Source organism: Lagenorhynchus albirostris, chromosome 21 (genome assembly GCF_949774975.1).
Source record: "Lagenorhynchus albirostris chromosome 21, mLagAlb1.1, whole genome shotgun sequence".
NCBI classification, from domain to species: domain Eukaryota; kingdom Metazoa; phylum Chordata; class Mammalia; order Artiodactyla; family Delphinidae; genus Lagenorhynchus; species Lagenorhynchus albirostris.
The window spans coordinates 22,167,690-22,185,469 of NC_083115.1; the positions used below are offsets into that span (position 1 = coordinate 22,167,690).

The 17,780-nt window shown below is 47.9% G+C and overlaps 1 protein-coding gene across 2 annotated transcripts in view; it reads left to right on the plus strand.

Moving 5' to 3' along the window:
- Window positions 1-11,363: 11,363 nt before the first annotated feature.
- CENPU (centromere protein U) overlaps window positions 11,364-17,780 on the plus strand; it is a 32,663-nt gene continuing 26,246 nt past the window's right edge. For both annotated transcript variants that reach the window (XM_060136694.1, XM_060136695.1), the window contains exons 1-3: window positions 11,364-11,421; window positions 14,246-14,294; window positions 16,122-16,239. In XM_060136694.1, the coding sequence (XP_059992677.1) occupies window positions 11,390-11,421; window positions 14,246-14,294; window positions 16,122-16,239 (199 nt within the window). In that variant the 5' untranslated portion in view covers window positions 11,364-11,389. The remainder of the gene's footprint in view (window positions 11,422-14,245; window positions 14,295-16,121; window positions 16,240-17,780) is intronic.

The following is a 17,780-nucleotide window of genomic DNA, read 5'->3' on the forward strand; positions in this document are numbered from 1 at the left end:
CATTCACACTGTTGTGCAACCGTCACCACCATCCATCTCCAGAACTTTTCATGTTGCAAAACTGAAACTCTGCCCATTTAAGTAATAACTCCCATTCCCTCCTCGCCCCAGCCCCTGGCCACCGCCATTCTGCTGTCTCTGAATTTGACTACTTTAGGTGCCGCATATGTGTGAATCATACAGTGTTTGTCCTTCTGTGTCTGGCTTATTTCACTTAGCATAATGCCCTCGAGGTCCATCGAGTTGTCTCTCACTTTTTATAGCTGAATAATATTTATACAATTACACCACATTGGGCTTCCCTGGTGGCGCAGTGGTTGAGAGTCCACCTGCCGATGCAGGGGACACGGGTTCGTGCCCTGGTCCGGGAAGATCCCACATGCCACGGAGCGGCTGGGCCCGTATGTCCGGAGCCTGTGCTCTTCAACGGGAGAGGCCACAGCAGTGAGAGGCCCGCGTACCGGAAAAAAAAAAAAAAAAACAATTACACCACATTTTGTTTATTCATTTGTTTTGTTTTTTGGGTTTTTTAAATAAATTTGTTTATCTTTTTATTTTTGGCTGCATTGGGTCTTTGGTGCTGCGCGTGGTCTTTCTCTAGTTGCGGCGAGCGGGTGCTACTCTTTGTTGCGGTGCGCGGGATTCTCATTGCGGTGGCTTCTCTTGTTGCAGTGCACGGGCTCTAGGCGTGTGGGCTTCAGTAGTTGTGGTTCGCAGGCTCTAGAGCGCAGGCTCAGTAGTTGTGGCGCACGGGCTTAGTTGCTCCACGGCATGTGGGATCTTCCCGGACCAGGGCTTGAACCTGTGTCCCCTGCATTGGCAGGTGGATTCTTAACCACTGCGTCACCAGGGAAGACCCTGTTTCGTTTTTTTTAGATTTTTTTTTTTTTGATGTGGACCATTTTTAAAGTCTTTATTGAATTTGTTACAATAGTGCTTCTGTTTTTATGTTTTGGTTTTGGCCACAAGGCATGTGGGATCTTAGCTCCCCAACCAGGGATCGAACCCGCACCCCCTGCATTGGAAGGTGAAGTCATTTTTTTAAAATTAATTAATTAGTTTTGGCTGCATTGGATCTTCGTTGCCCCACATCCTCACTTTACTTTCTGTTTTCTTTTTTTTTTTGATAACGCCCATCCTAATGGGCGTGAAGTGGTATCCCATTGTGGTTTAGATTTGCATTTCCCTAATGCTGATGAGATCGAGCATCCTTTCGTGTGCTTATTGGTCACTTGTGTATCTTCCTTGGAGATGTGTCCTTTGCCCATTTTAAAAATTGGTTTTTGCTATCGAGCAGTAGTAGTTCTTTATATATTCTGGATATTAACCCCTAAACACTGCTTCCAATTCTTAACTTTCATGGTGCACTATATACAGTGGCACTCCATCCCCCAAATCAAAACCACACCTCAAGCCCAGGGGTCTCTGTCTCAATCCGGCAGCAGTGACCCTGCTGCCCTGAGAGTTCACCTTGCCCTCCCAGCAGGTCCAGCTCTGACACACCCTCACTCTGTGTCTAGACTCAGAAAAACAGTTTGTTTTTAAGTATATTTGGCATTTGGTAGTTAAAGTATTTTTGCCTCACTTCTGCTTTTTAGATTACTTGGAGTAAGAAGAAAACGAAGAAGAACCAAAATGTGTTGAGTGTTGCCACGTACCAGGCACTCTTCTGAGCATCTTACACAGGTGACCTTTTCATGTTCGCAACCCTCTGAGCCAAATGCCCCTGGTGTCCCCATCATACAGTGAGGAAACTGAAGCACACGACTTGGGTCAGGGTCATTCACTGAACAGAGTTGGAGCTGGGCAGTCTGCCTCTGGACACTGAGCTTTCAACTTCACACCATGGAGGTTTCCTTTCTGCCTGCGCCAGTAACCTCCTGACAAAACGTGTCATTGGATTGTTTCTTGGTGCCAGCAGTTATGCCTCTAAGCTTTGGTCCAAACGGTTTTGATTCCTACCTAATGATTGTTCTTTGTCATAGCAGAGGCGAGTACCACTTCCCAGTTTTATACTGGTTCATGGGTCATCAAAAATTAAATATGGTGGCTCTCTGTGATGTTGGAAACCCCAAATCCATCAAGGACCAAAAGTTAGGTAGAACCTGCCGCTCTATTTCAGGAGGAAAGTAAGTGTAGAGCTGGGTCACAGACCTGTGGCATGTTCATGAGGTCCCTTGGACGTCCTAGGAATCATCAGCTGCGGAGGTAGTAACAGCTCTAAGGGGCTGTGGGCTCGCTCTGGGTGGTGAGCTATGCTGTGCTCTTAAATTCTCAGAGGGGTTACATGGTGTGATGGTTAGCATTCTGGACTCTGACTTATGTTCTCATTTAAGGCTCACAAAACCGCTGTGAGGCGGGTGATCCACCCAGAGTTCTGTGTCTAACATCAGCTAAGTGCCAGACACAGTTCTGTGCTATGGGGACGCAGCAATGAGCACAGCAGACAAGATCCTTGCCCTGGGGCAGCTGACTCTCTAGCCGAGAGAGATGGACAGTAAACAGGAAAGCAAATGAACAACTTCAGATTGCAATGGGTGCCTTGAAAACAACGCGTAGAGTCTTGGCGAGGGGCCACAAGGGCCTATTTTAAGTGTTGGGGTCAGAGAAGGTCTCTTTGAGGAGGTGACACTTGAGGTGATAACCTGAAGAATGAGGAGGAACCAGCCTTGCAAAGCTTTGGAGAAAGAGGTTTCAAATAGCAGAAGCAGTGAGTGCAAAGGCCCTGAGGCGAGAAAGAGCTCACTCTAGTCCAGGCCCTGAAAGGAAGCCAGTGCGGCTGCGGCATCCTAAGCACTGGAAAGAGTGGAACCGAAAGCAGTTAGAGAAGAAGGAGGGCCGGTTACCAGGCCTTGCAGCCCAGAATGGAACCTGGATTTTTCTCGGGAGGAAACCAGTGAAGGGTTTTGAGACAAGGAGTTCGCTCCCTGAATGAACCCCTCCTGGTGGCTGCAGAGGGATCAGAGGAGAAGCACGGAAACCCAGTCAGGACAGGCTTAGTGTAAGGCAGCCTGAACCAGGTTGGTAGCAGTGGAGATAGAAGACAATCGAAAGCAGCTGGAGGTGGTACCCGTCACGTGGGGAATCAGGAAAAGGGAGGGTTCGGGGGTGAGCACCGTTGGGTGGATGGTGGAGCCCTACCTACCGAGACGGGAAGACCCCGGGGCGTTGGTTTTGGGAAGGGAATCAAGAGGTTGGGTTTGGGCAATTTCCATCTGAGGTTCCTGCTGGACAACCACGTAAAGATAGATATGAGTCTGCACCTCGGAATAGGGGTCCCCAAGCCCCGGCACTAGTCCGCAGCCTGTTAGGGGCGGGGCCGCACAGCAGGAGGTGAGCGGCGGGTGGGGGGAGGGCGGAGCTCCATCTGCCACGCCCCATCGCTCGCGTTACAGCCTGAACCATCCCCCTCCCCTCCCCCGTCCATGGAAAAATCGACTTCCAGGACACCGGTCCCTGGTGCCAAAAAGGTTGGGGGCCACTGCCTCAGAAGACGAGTCAGGAGACAACACATTGCAAAGTCCGCAGCACAGGAAAGGTATTTCAGGCTGCGGGGCTTTATCAGGCAACCTGGGGACCGGGAAACCTGGATAGGAAATCGAGGCGGCCCCACACGGAGCCCTGGCGACCTCCACAGTGGGGCGTTGATGAAGGAGCCAGCAGCGGGGGTTGAGAGTCACCTGCCATGAGGAAGGCAGGAACCAAGCGCGTGGCATCCCTGAAGCCCAGAGGGAGAAGTGTTTCAGAAAGGGAGGGAGGGGCGGGCCAGTTATGTGGTGTGCTGCTGTAGCAGGGAATGGCGTCCACCTTGGCAATGAGTGTCCAGCGGAGTGGGGAAGCCAGCAGCCTGCTGGAGTGGGCTGAGGCCTGAACTCCTAGGGAGCCAGGAAGAAGGATGGACAGCTCTGCCTTGAAGTTTTGCCGTGAAGGAAGTCAGATGAGTGGATGGATGGTAACTGGAGAAGAAGGGGAGGTGGAGAGGTTGGCTCTTCTTTGCTGGTGGTGGTGGTTTTGAAGATGAGAGATACAGAGCGTAATGATGTGATGTGATGATGATGACCTATCATCACAGAAAATGATGATGCAGAAACTAGGGGAGAACAAGGCTGTCCCGAGAGCGGGAGGGGTTAGAGCCCACAGTCAAGTGCAGAGATCGGTGGGATATTTCAATAGGATGATTCTTGCATTGCGACAGGAAGGGGGCTAGGGAATGCGGGGGTAGATACAGGTAGATCCAAGGTGATTGACGCAGAACAATTAGGGAGCTCGTATCTGAATATTTCCTCTTCTTTTTTTTTTTTTTTCATTGAAGTATCACCTCCTTGTTATGCGTGAGAAAACTGAGGCTTGGAGAGATGGCTGACTTGTCCTAGTAAGTGGCTGAACTGGATTTTCTGACTCCAGGGCCTCTGTGTCTGGGCCACCTCCCTCCTGACCCTCCCCCTGCATGGCGTGATGCCCACTGCCCTGAGCGTCTCAGGGGCCCAGTCGTCATGTTGGATGAGTTTTCTTAATTAGCGCCTCGGGTGCAGTTACAGTCTCCAGTGCACTTTGAGTCCGGCTATGAGGAGGGGCAGGGTGAATGCCAGGGACTCTGGACCTTCCTTTTTGTGTTTCATCCATATTCCCAGTGATAGTTGCTTTTCACGGCAGCAGAAGAGAAGCTGCCCGTCTGTCCCCAACTGCTGGGCAGAGCAGGTGGACAGAGGGCAGAAGGCTCTGGCAGCACCGTGACAGGTGAGGGATGGATCTGTTAGCCAGTCAGGCCCCGAGCATCCCTCCCGTCCTCCAGCCTCCACCCCCTCCGCGGTTATTTCGGACGGTGGCCACGGCTGTGCGTGTGACTGAAGGGGACTCTCCTGTGGCTCACAGCACTGAGGATGAGCTTCTGTGTCCTCTCTGAGCAGAGCGAGCCCGCCTCCACCCACCCCCTTGCCCAGCCGCCTTTCACTCCTGTATCCCACAGTGGGTGCTCAGACCTGTGTTCATCTTGATCTCACCCCTTCACCCAGCAAGAGGAATTGGAAGACTGACCCACCTTCCTTATTATCCATACATTTGGCGTAAAAAGAAATCTAGAATTTTCCTTTTGACTTTTAACTCCTTTGCTGTTGATTTGCTCGAATGGTGGCAGTCTTGCTGGGTGAATTCTGCTTCTTGGCACCATTCTTCCGGTACAGAGAGATTCTGCTCTTCCCTGGAAGCAGGTTTTTTTTCCACAAATGTATTTTGCATGTAAGTTCTTAGCCACTTTCTTTTGCTGAGATTTTTAGGGAGGGGACCGTTTGGGCTGTCACATTTCTCTAACACAAATCGTCCTTGCTAAATAAGAAGGCTGCTGGATTTTCCCCCAAGAACCCTGAGCAGGCTTCCTGCTTTGCACGGGGCTTGCTGAGCTGGAGGGTGAATCACGGGCGCGACAGCAGTGCTGCCCAGGGGCGCTGGAGTCCCTGCTCAGCTGCGACACTCCTGGCACGGGTGCGGAACCAGTTGGCTCACGTGCTGCGTCGGGCCACGTGCGCAGACACAGAGGGACTCTTGTTTTCGAGTCTATTGCTTCCCCGCACCCACGACACTGCTGCTCCTACCCCGTGGGCTCCTGCCGGCTGCCCGGCCCTGCCTGGGCGGAGCTGTCACCAGGCCCTGCGTTTGGGAGAAACTCCAGGGCAGCCCCAGGCAGCTCGGCCACTGCCCCTGCTGCTGCGTCCCCAGCTGTGCATCAGATCCACCCAGTTCCCTGCATCCCTTAGTCCTCCCACCCAAGCAGGGCAGCCGCCTATCCTGCCAGGACAACCGCGCCAGCCTCTTACTCCGCCTCCTTGCCTTCGATTTTGGTCTCTACTAACTCACCCACTTTCCCTCCACTTTGCAGCAAGAATGATTTCTCTAAGTCATGTGTCTTAATCATGTGATTCACCTGCTTAATCATGTCGATGTTGCCTATTGCTCTCAAGCCTGAACTGCTGAATGTACTTAGAGGAAGGCTTGGCAAATGTGATTGCGCATCAGATCCCCTGGGGGAGAGTAAATCTGGAATCAGGCCTGAACTTCTGCATTTCTAATAAGCTCCCGGCTGAAGCCAGCGCTGCTGGCCTGTGCATTGCACTTTGGGGGGCAAGGAACTGGAGGGCCCCTGCCTCATCTCTGGCCACCTCCCCGACTCGTTCAACCATATGGGGCTCATTCTAGCTCCCAGAATGCATGATGCTCTCACTCGCCCCTGGGCCTTTGCACATGTACCCTGCCTCGAGCACTCTCTTACTCCCCACCATGGCTGGCTCCTGTCCTTTATTTCAGTGAGATTATAGGTGTCACTTCCTCTAGGAAGCCTTCTCCGATTCTCCAAGCCCATGAAACAAGTTGTCGAGCATGTTTGTGGCTGGCAGTGGTGTGAGGTGGAGGGGTAGGGTGATAACGATCTTTTTATGCCAGGGCACAAGGTCAACGGGGTGAGTGAGCTAGATCATGAGGTACAGGGTGGCAGCCAGAGGGCAGGGGGAGCCGTTTCCTCCTACAGAAGGCTCTAGGAAGAAGATTTTTGTGTCACCTGGGGTTAGAGGGAAGCCTGTCTGACCTGAGCTTGTCTGAAGTGTCCCTGGCTCTTCCACTGCCCCCTCCTCCCTGCTCGCTGAGCAGAAAGGATCCCTGAGGAAAGGACCCTGCTTGCCGGGAACGTTCTGAACAAGGTCAGCCTCACAACTGTGTGTGTCCTCAGGCCACCCGAAAGTCATGTCCGAGTGAGCAAGGTCATCACAAGGATGAAAACTTTTTCCAGAAAGTTCTTTTTTGACTAGAGCTTGAAAGTGAATCATGGAGACAAGTTTCTACTGTAGAAATTTTATGTCCCTTTTTTCCTTAAGAAAATCTTTTTCTTTGAGGTGTTCTTCCATTTTCTTTTCTCTTTCTCCGCTTATGTGCTCCTTTGATCCTTGTACAAGGTATAAAGTTATTCCCTTCACAGATTGGAAGTTGGGTTTTTTTGGCTAGTGAAATCCTGGATTTTGCTAGAATGTTCCTGCCAGGGTTCCTGCACCAGACCCTCTGAGTCCTGCAAGGAGCTGGGAACAGAATCTGAAACATGAGACACAGCATCGTCAGGATGTAGTGATCCGACCTACTTAGCCATGTGATCTCAACTTGGGTAGGAGAAGTGCCAATTAGGTCTGGAAAAAGTAGAACATTAGTTACAGAGCAAACAAGTTTAGTAGCCGGGTATCAGAGCCAGGGCAGTGTTGGAAGGCACATGACCTGGGGAGGGAGCTAATGTCATTGCAGTTTGCTCCGATGGAAAAATCTTTCTGCCCTCCAACTTAAAGGACACCGAATAGTACTTCCTTTCTGAATTTTTATTTCCCCTTTTTCTTAAAGGGGGGCATCCAAGGGAAGGTCTCTTTCCTCCTGGCCGCCCCCCCCCCGGCTCACCCTCCTGGGATGTTTCAAGTTTGTTTTGCAGTGTTGTAGCTGTAGATGTCAAGCCGTTGGTCTGTTTGAAACAGATAATGACTTTAGTTTCTTCCCAATGAGAACTGCCAAGTTTACTGGGTTATAACTGTGTACCCAGTAATTCGCAGGTGCTGTAAGAAGTTACAAAAGAAAGTCGGAAAATTGAAGAAATAAATGATTTTCTTTCCCACGATAGAAAATTACACTCTTTGCCTTAAGGGAAACTTACAGGAATGGATTTGATAAATTATGGAAGAGGATTCTGCACATGAAGGGGAAAATGAGTTGAGCAAAGGCAGTTAAGATGGCTAGTCCTATTAATCTTGAACCCACTTTGAACTGACGGTAAACATTATTGACAATGTCTGAACATGGGTAAGTATCTCTGGTCTCTGGTTACGTTTTCCAATCTCCAGCCCATTCTTCCTCTGCCCCCTAGTGGACACAGCGCTGAACAGAACATGTAACAGAAGGAGCTCGCTAGAAAAAAAAGCAAAGAGGCACAGAAAGAAATGATAAGCCCTTCTATCTGTCTAGGAACCTCCAGATTCTTTATCTCTCTTTTTTTTTTTTTTTTGCGGTACGCGGGCCTCTCACTGTTGTGGCCTCTCCCGTTGCGGAGCACAGGCTCCAGACGCGCAGGCCCACTGGACATGGCTCACGGGCCCAGCCGCTCCGCGGCATGTGGCATCTTCTTGGACAGGGGCACGAACCCGTGTCCCCTGCATCGGCAGGCGGACTCTCAACCACTGTGCCACCAGGGAAGCCCCAGATTCTTTATCTCTTATCTTCATGGTAATCCTATAAGATAAATAATAATATTCTCATTTATATTTTCATTAAACATCAAGCTAATAATTCCAAAATATAGAACTAATATATAGATCAACCTACTCCACAGGGAAGATATATTTCCGCAGGGAAGTGTCCATACCTAACCATTCAGTTTACCCCAAGGATCCAGGATGTCTTGTAGTTCTTTATTTTCTGTATTTGTATTATAAAAGCAGTAGCTTTTTTTTTTTTCATTTCCCAAACATGAAAGTATATTCCATAACTTAACGACCCGCCTCGTAGGTCCTGCAGTCCCTCTGAGCTTCCCCACGCCGCTCCGGGTTCCCCCGAGGCTCCAGACCCGCTGGCTCCACTCCTGTGTTTTCTGCCCCCATCCGCCCTGTCCTGAGCACTGTCCCTACTTCTTCACAACCCCAGTGGCACGTCCTATTAGTTCTAGCTCTCTGGGACCCTGACTAATACAGGTAGGCATGTCACGAAAGCTTCCAGTTAGAGTAAATCTCAGGCCTTTTTCTGGAGAAGGAGTGCTGGGACATAGCTGCTCTCTTTCTCTGAAGGGTGGAATGCCGACGGGAGACTTGGAAGAGCGCCAGGTGCAGGCTCTGGGCCAGAATCCTCAGATCTTGTGTAGCCGCAGTCACTTACCTCCTGTGGGGCTGCTCCTTAGTTTCCCCATATGCGCAGTGGGATTCTGGCGCCTACCACAGAGGGTTATTGAGAGGGTTAAATGGCTTCATTATACTAAACACTTGGAACGATGCCTGGATCACGGTAAATGCTCAGTAAGTCCAGGCAATGATGATGGGGATGGGGATGATGATGGCAGGACCCAGGCTGAGGAAAAAGCTGAGGCCCAAGAGGAGCAGGGAAATGGATTCAGAGCCCTGATGGCTTCTCCAGCCTCTAGATCCAATTGACAGCCATCCTACCGCTGGACTTTTCAGGGACACGAGCTCATAAATTCCTTTATCATTTAAACCTACTTGGGCTGAGATTTTACTTCCATCCAGGGTGCTGAACCTCTTCTTGTCTTAACAGAAAGACAAGAAGTACAAGCACAAAAGGTTTGACTGTAACCCCTTTCCTGGGAAATGGAGCTATATTTCCACACTCTTACCAGTGACAACTTTCAGTGATTCCAGGAACCCTATTTCTATGCATCAGAGGGGAACTACCTTCAAATCCTCACAGGTGATTTACTCTTCCGTGGCAATTGCCCAAATGATTCCTGGATGGGGTGAACAGGTATTTCACTGAAGAGGAATCAGGAAGGACCTATAAACAAGGAAGAGATGATCAACTTAAGGGAAATGCAAATCAAAAACACAATAGGATACCATTTCAACTTGCTAGTCAGGGAAAAATATTTAAGTCTTGAAAATTCTAAGTATTGACAAGTATGTGGAGCCAATAGGGCTTTTATACACTGCTGATGGGGCTGTAAATTGTACCGTCTGTAAAACGGTGCGTAGAACTTGGCATTCTCATATAAAGCGGAAAATGTCTTTATCCCATGAGGCAGGAACAGTACTACTAAGTCTATCCTTGTCTCTTAGATATGTGCCCTGCAAGACACTTACAGGAATGTTTAGCATGGCATTGCTGGTAACAAACAGCAAAATGACTGAAAACAACTGATGTTTCCATACACGGGAGAATGGATTAATAAAATGTGGTGTATTTACTTAATGCCTTCCAAAGACAGTGAAAATGAATAAATGACAGCTACATGCATCAATGTGGATAAAACCTAAAAATCATGAGGAAGAAACAGCACTTCCAAAATACTTACCAAATATCATTTATATAAAGTTTAAAAACATACAATAAGGCTTCCCTGGTGGCGCAGTGGTTGAGAGTCCGCCTGCCGATGCAGGGGACACGGGTTCGTGCCCTGGTGCGGGAAGATCCCACATGCCGCGGGGCGGCTGGGCCTGTGAGCCATGGCCGCTGAGCCTGGGCGTCCGGAGCCTGTGCTCTGCCACGGGAGAGGCCACAACAGTGAGAGGCCCATGTACCGCAAAAAAACAAAACAAAACAAAACATACAATAATTAATACATCATTTAGGGATATATCAAGGTAGAAAAACATGGGAATGAGAAACACAAAATCAGAAGAGTGGTTATCCGTGGAAGGAATGACCATTATTACTTTCCTAACCCAGTGGTGAGCTCATAGGTGCTCCTTTTTATCTTTACGTTATATATGTTATATTCTTTAGTACGCATGAAATATAATGATTTTTATTGTGGTAACTGTACATGACATAAAGTTCAGCATTTTAACCATTTTTAACTGTACAACTTAGTGTAGTTACTTATGTAATTCACACTGCTGTGCAACCATCCACCATTAACCACCTAGAACTTTTTCATCATCCCAAACTGTGCTTTTGGCTGTCATATCCAAGAAATCATTGCCAAGTCCAATGTCGTGAAGCTTTTGCCCTATGTTTTCTTCTAAGAGTTTTAGCTCTTACAATTAGGTCTTTGATCCATCTTAAGTTCATTTTTATTTATGGTGTGATAAAGGTCCAACATCATTCTTTTGCAGGATGGTACATTTTTAAACACAAAGCAAAGAATCAGAGAATATTAAAAGGGGCCCTCCCCATTTACGAATGAAGAAACTGGGGTAGAAATAATAAGCCAAGCTCACACCACTGCTTAAGGGCAGCAGCAGGGTAAAAGTCAAAGCCTATTTCCAATGCATTACACTAGACAACTGCGCAGGCGCCTAAGCACCCAGCGCGCCCCGCCCTGGGTTTGGATCCGCCCCTCGCGGGAGAGCGCCCTCCGACTTTCCGGCACTCGCTCCTCCCCTTCCTCGCCCCCTGGGGCGGGCCCTGGCGGCTCAGGAGCGCGGAAAACGTGCGCGGCGGACGTGGGGTGAGGGAAAACCCGGGAAACCTTTGGCGTCTCGTGGACCCGTCAGGAACTGCTTGTAAGGCGTAAACTCCAGCTCCGCTTTCGCGCTGTGCCAGGCCGAGTTTTCTCTCGCGCTCTAGGACGGGGAGGAGCCCTGGCCCTGTAGGAAGCAAGCTCGGGAGGGGGCGTGCCCGCGTGCTCGGCCCGGATTGGCCGCTGGAAGCAGCGCGGGGTTTGGCGGGAACTTCGGAGCTGCGCCGGCGCAGTGAGCGGTAGGCTGAGATGGCCTCGCTGCGGCAAGTGCGGCGCTCGGGGTAAGTGCTGTGGCGTCTCGGGGCGCCGGGCTGGGGGTTAGGCCTCTCGGAGCTGTTCGTGCTCCCTGGCTCTGCCACTGTGCAACTTGTCCTAGTGACTAACCTCTCAGGGCCTTGGTTTCCCCGTCGGTAAAATGGGAATAATAATATTCCCACCTTGGAAGGATTACGGTGAGGTTTAAAGGAGTCAGTTTAAAACCGTGGCCGGCGGGGAGGAGAGAACGTTGACTAGTGTCAGCATTACTTTGTGTGGGTGAGTGTAGCCTAAAGTAGACTCCAAATATTTTGAAACTAACAAATAATGAGTGCCTACTACTTGCCAGACATTACGTTCTAGTGACGCTTACACTCTGGCTGGTAGTCAATATTCTTATTTTCAAGACCCTGCTTGTTTTTGTAACACAAACCACAGACTGTAAAGCTGAACTAAATCTCCCGCCGCGGGGGCCCCAGCTGCCGCTTGTTTTTCTTAAAGAGGGCCTCCAGCCGGGATGAGTCAAGCATTTTTTTTTTTTAATCAAAAAGGGCTTGCATTTTAAAATAGGTTACAAAACTGCTCTCTAAAATGTTATTCTTCATGGACTCATGGGCACGTGTCTCGCTGGCGGCGTCTGGAGTGCATCCAAGGCCCTGTGTTGTCCTGGCTGGAGGGGCCTCGGCGTGCTTCGCGCTCCGGCTGGTACTCAAGGCCTTAGGAGTTCCACCTGGGCCGTGGGAAGGCGGTCTGGAGAAGGTGCATTTGTAGATGCGGGTGAGGGTGCAGGCAGCCAAACAGCGTAGGGGCCAGGCTGGAGCAGGACGAAGCAGGGCAGTTAAGTAAACGAGACTAGGCTCCCGTGGCCAGTGGGGAGGAGGGTTGGGAAAGAATAAGGGGCCTGAAACTTAGCAGACAAGAGTGAAACTTTATCTGATAGGCCAGTGGGGTTTTTTCTCTTTCTCTCTCCCTCCCTCCCTCCGCCCCCCACACACGTATACACGTACATATTAACATTTTTGCCTTTGAGACTCCTGAAATCTGTTTATCCCTCCCCCTAAAACGCACTAATGCGCATACATCAAAATATTTTACGTATGTTATCACCGAGGTTTCCATCTTTTGGGAGCCTCACCTTGCTCCTAGCCTAAGGTGAGGAGGGAACTTGACCACTTTTTTGAGCACAGACAAGACAAGAAAGGGTGGAAAGAGTGGGTTAAGAAGTTGTATGATCTGGTTTCTCGCCCTGTCACTTGGCTGTGTGACCACTGATGTCACTTAACTTTTCTGCACCCCAGAATCGTAAAGGCAGTAAAACTAGTATCTGCTCTACCTTCTTTTTTGGGTCTGAGAATCAAATAGAGCAGTGGTTTTCAAATGTGGTTCCACCGGGAACTTGTTGGACATGCAGACTCCCAGTGGCCACCCCAGGTTTCCTGAATCAGCAGCTCTGGAGTTGGGGCCAAGCAGTCTTGTTTTTACCAGCCCTCCAGGTGATTCTATACCTGAGGATTGAGAACCACTGCTCTAACAGTTTTCCAACTTTTTTTTTTTTTTTACTGTAATTCACAGTAATGATGTTTTACATCACAATGGGTACACAAACGTGCATGTACGCACACACATAATAAAACCGAAGGTTTAAGAAATCTTATGTTTTATATTCTCTTGTATGTATTTTTTTTAAATGCTGGGGGAAAACCTTAAAGGACATGATGGGGCAGTTGATGAAACTTGGATATGGACTGTAGATTAGATAATGACGTCAGTGTTAAATTTCCTGATTCGGAAGTTGTACTGTGACTACACAAGGTAACACCCTCTTAGGAAAGACACACTGTAGTGTCCCCAGTTTACCATACACAGACACACAGGAAGCAGGTGAGACAAAATGTAAACAGTTGGTGAAGCAGGTAAAGGGTATACAGAAGTTTCTTAGAGTATTCTAAGTTTTTCTCTAAGTTTGGAATTATATCAAATAAATACTTGTTCCACAAAGAAATACTCGTTCAGACACTAAACGGACTTTGCTCTCCGCTAACGGGTGCCTGCAGGGCACTTTTGAAAGTCAGGGCCTGTGCGTGGTGGTGTAGGGCATCCCCCCAGCCCTGGCACCATGCCTGGACCACAGAGGATACTCAAAGCATAGTTCCTGGCGGGATTATTTCCTGCCTTACATATTTCCACTTTTTCTTCTGGTCACTATTGTCACATCTTGTTTACTTTAAGCTCCGTTGAAGGTACGCAACTTTATCCTTTTATCCTAATGCCCACTGGAGGGAGCCTGAAGGGCGGAAAGAGGGCAGCTCTGGGTTTGAACTGATGCAGATGCTAACGCAGGCTTCCCTCCTTCCTGGCCGCGTGTGCCTTTGGGCAAATACACATCTGGAACGTGGGATTCACTTCTACCTTGAGGACTGTTTCAGAGCTAAAGGAGAAAATATGTGTAAGAGAGCCAGGCACGGATGGAACGGGGGTCCAGTGCCTGAGAAAGAGAGATAGCTCTCTTGCTCGTTGCTGCAGAACGCCAGCCATTGCTGTTGATTGCGACTTGAGGGACAAGGATGACGACAGCGTTAGTTTTCTGTGTCCCTGAGGGCAGAGCTATGCTATTTATACGTAGGTGTTATGAGTTGCCCTATAAAAAATTTAACTCAGTGTGTGAGATATGGGTTCTACTTTCTAAAAGGATTTTGCCATTACCTGAATTCATCATGTGCACATTGTTAGTGCAGCTAACAAGGAATGTAGTTTGGAAAGAAAATGCTTGGATGAGGTGTAATTCTGGTGTTTCCCCAAGTTATTTTTAAGTATTTCCTAACTCTTGTGTGTGTTTTTGCTGTTTCCTAGTACGAGATATTCAAAGAACACTGTAGGAAGAACACATTCCACGAAAGATGTAAGTTATCTTTTTTATATTTTAATATAATTTTTCTCCTAATTGACAATACAAAATAACGTTTTATAGGAGACTCAGTTTCGTAGACTTGGTAAGCTCAGTGTTTTCTTGTGAAAAAGCATATTCCTTTTCCTCCTACTCTTTCCAGTATAATGGAGAAAATGGCCATTGCTAACGTTTTGAATCTTTTTCTGGGCCTAGGCTGGTTTCATTTTCATTTGGATAATTTCGACATTTTGACATCGTTGAACAATTGTACGATGTTCTGTGTTTTGCTTTTGTCACTTGTAGCCATTTCTCCATGTTGTTACAGTTTTCCACAGTTTGATTTCATAATATTCCATTTAGTTTCACATTCGCATGGTATTTTTACTTCAGGGTGGAGTCTTAGAGTAAATGTCTGTGGAAGGCAGGTGCATTTGTTTAACCCTCTGGCTAGCTCACTTTAGAGTATTTTCCAGCGGCTTGTCCAACTGGCCTTGGAAATTCACATGAACGACCTCTGATAGTGCCTGCTTGGGGGTGCCCGGGCGTCGGGAGCTCTCCCTGCTCTGTGCCCTTCCCCTGGTTTTCTCTTTTGCACGGTCTCTCCCCTCTGCTCCCCTAACCCCCTCCCCGTTTGGAGGGGGCCCTTTTCCTCTCTGGAAGGGTTTCTTCAGCTTTCCGGTCCTCTTCCCTCCTCGGGAAGGCAGCTGCCTTACACGGGCCCATCTGCTTGGGGAGGATGGAGAGTGTCAGCTCCTCTTTGGCCTTCGTTCTACCCACACACACTCCGTGAAACATTTTTCCCTGAGGGTCTGTGAGTGGTAGTGTCTGTTTTGTCTCTCAGTTTTATTCCATCTCCTGTATATCTTCCAGGATTTCTGTGAGTGTCTGTTTTGTCTCTCAGTTTTATTCCATCTCCTGCATATCTTCCAGGATTTCTCATATTTACCTGTCTGTTAATCGCAGCCCTCCACATTTTCCAGAGCTACTGTGGATGTTTCTCCATTTTCTGTATGTTATCTTTCATTGGGATTTGAGGGGCAGTCTTTCTGGGGCTTATTGGTATATTGCCCTGTAAGCCCTCGTCTCTCTCCTGCAATCAGGAGTTTTTAACCTCTGTGTTTAGGAACTTTCATGGGCATGTGTCTGGGGCGAGGCCCACACGGGCTCAGGAGTTGGCAGGCTGTGGCCTGTGGGCCGGATCTAGCCTGCCTGCTGGTTTTGTAAAGCCCTGCGAGCTAAGGGTGGTTTTTATATTTTTAAATGACTGAAGCAAAGTCAAGAGTGTCTCATGCCATGTGAAAATATGAAAGTCAAATTTCAGTATCCACACAAAGCTGGATTGCAGCCCAGCCGTGCCGCTTCTTTCTGCGTTGCCACTGTCTGCTTTCACACTGCGACGGCTGCGCTGTGTAGTGGCACCAGTCCCCAAGGCCCGCAAAGTCTAATATACAGGTGACCCTTGAACTGGGAGGGTCCACTTCTACCCAGATTATTTTCAGTAGTAGGTTCTACACTATCTGCAGTTGAAACCGCAGATGTGGAACCCCGGATCGGGAGGGCCGACTGCAAAGTCACACGGGGGTTTTCGGCTGCGCAGAGGGTGGGCGCCGCTGAGCCCTGCGTTGTTCAGTGGTCAGCTGTGTTTACCCCCTGTTCCTTCATAGAAAAGCTTCCCAACCCCTGCCTCAGATGATCAGAAGAGCCTCTGCCCCCCAAGAGTGTGAAGGCTCACTTCTTAGGCAGCGGTGATAGCGGGAGGATCCTTGCCACGTAAATCAGCTTTGTAATGTTCATTTTGGGAGGGCCAATTCAATGACTTTGAACTTTATTCACTTTTAGGAAGCTGGCCAAAAGCACAAGCCTACCGATGTATTTGATTTTCCTGATAATTCTGGGATCTCAAGCATTGGCAGGCTGGGTGAAAATGAGAAAGATGAAGAACCCTATGAAACCTTTGGTTAGTATTTTAAATCTTTATCCTAAAATCTTTAAAGTGGTTCAGGCAACAGCGTTTAGGCTAGTTACTAATAAACATATACAAATGCCTTCAAATACAAAAGCGAGGTTGTCTGCACATGAATACAATGTTCTGGGGAGTATTTGGTAATTTGAATTAATTTTTCTCACTTCTAGGTACGTTGGAACTAAGAACTCTGTTAAGTGTTGTCAAAGTGGAGCTCTCCTAGTAGCATTTGTCAACAAGCCAGCCACATTAGGACACCTGTTGTAGACCTTTATAACAAGAGGAATATAAAATATATTTCTCACTTCATACCTCCAGCAGTCATTCGGTAAGGGGCTTTAATTTAGGAAGGAGCAGAGGGATAATTTTTCCTTTTCTTAAACACACTGAGGCAGAGGATGCTTCAGGAGAGCTTCACCTGTGTTCCTTGGAGTGTTAGGAAGACAGGACTGATACCTGCTGACCAGGGGTGAGTTGTCCAGACGGGACAGCTTCTGTCAGTGTGTCACTGGCCACTCTAGAGGCCAGAAATGATACAGAATGTGCCATGTGCGCCCACATCTAGAACAGCAGTAGTCAGACATTTTTTGCCAGAATAAGTTTTAAGGGAATTTTGAAAACATACAACTTCTCACGTATTTTTAACTTGGCATCTAATATTTCTAGTCTAATTTTTGTTAATAAAAGAAAATATTGTACATTTTGTAGGGTGAAAAGTAATCATTACCAGAATACCCCTTTTATTATGACTTGATAAAAATGTTTTAACTACTGATCTAAAAGAAATAATTTTAAAAAATTGAGATGTAATTCACTTGCCATAAAATTCACCCTTTTAAGGTGTACAATTCACTTTTAGTATAGTCACAAAATTGTACAGCCATCACCATTTTCTATTCCAGAACATTTTAATCACCCCAGAAAGAAACTCCATGCCCAGGAGTAGTCACTCCCTATTCTTCTTCTTAGACCTTGGCAACCGTAAATCTACTTCCTGTCTGTATGGATCTGCCTATCCTGGACATTTCATTTAAATAGAATCATACACTATGTATGTGGTCATATGTGACTTGCTGCTTTCATTTAGTGTAGTATTTGCAAGGTTCATCTATGTGGTAGTATCAGTACTTCATTCTTAAAAATTTTTATAGTTCAATAATCCATTGTGTGGATAGACCTCATTTTTTTTATCCATTCATCAGTTGATGTACATTTGCACTGTTTTCACTTTGTGGCCATTATGAGTTATCCTGCTGTGAACATTCATGTTCCAGTTTTTTGTATGGACATGTGTTTCTATGTCTCTTGAGAATGTAGTCGTCCCTCAGTATCCATGTGAGATTGGTTCCAGGACCCCCCGTGGATACCATAGTCCGAGGATGCTAAAGTTCCTTATATAAAATGGCATAGTGGGGACTTGCCTGGTGGTCCAGTGGTTAAGACTCCACACTGCCGATGCAGGAGGTGCGGGTTTAATCCCTGGTCAGGGAACTAAGATCCCACATGGTGCGTGGTGTGGCCAGGAAAAAAAACAA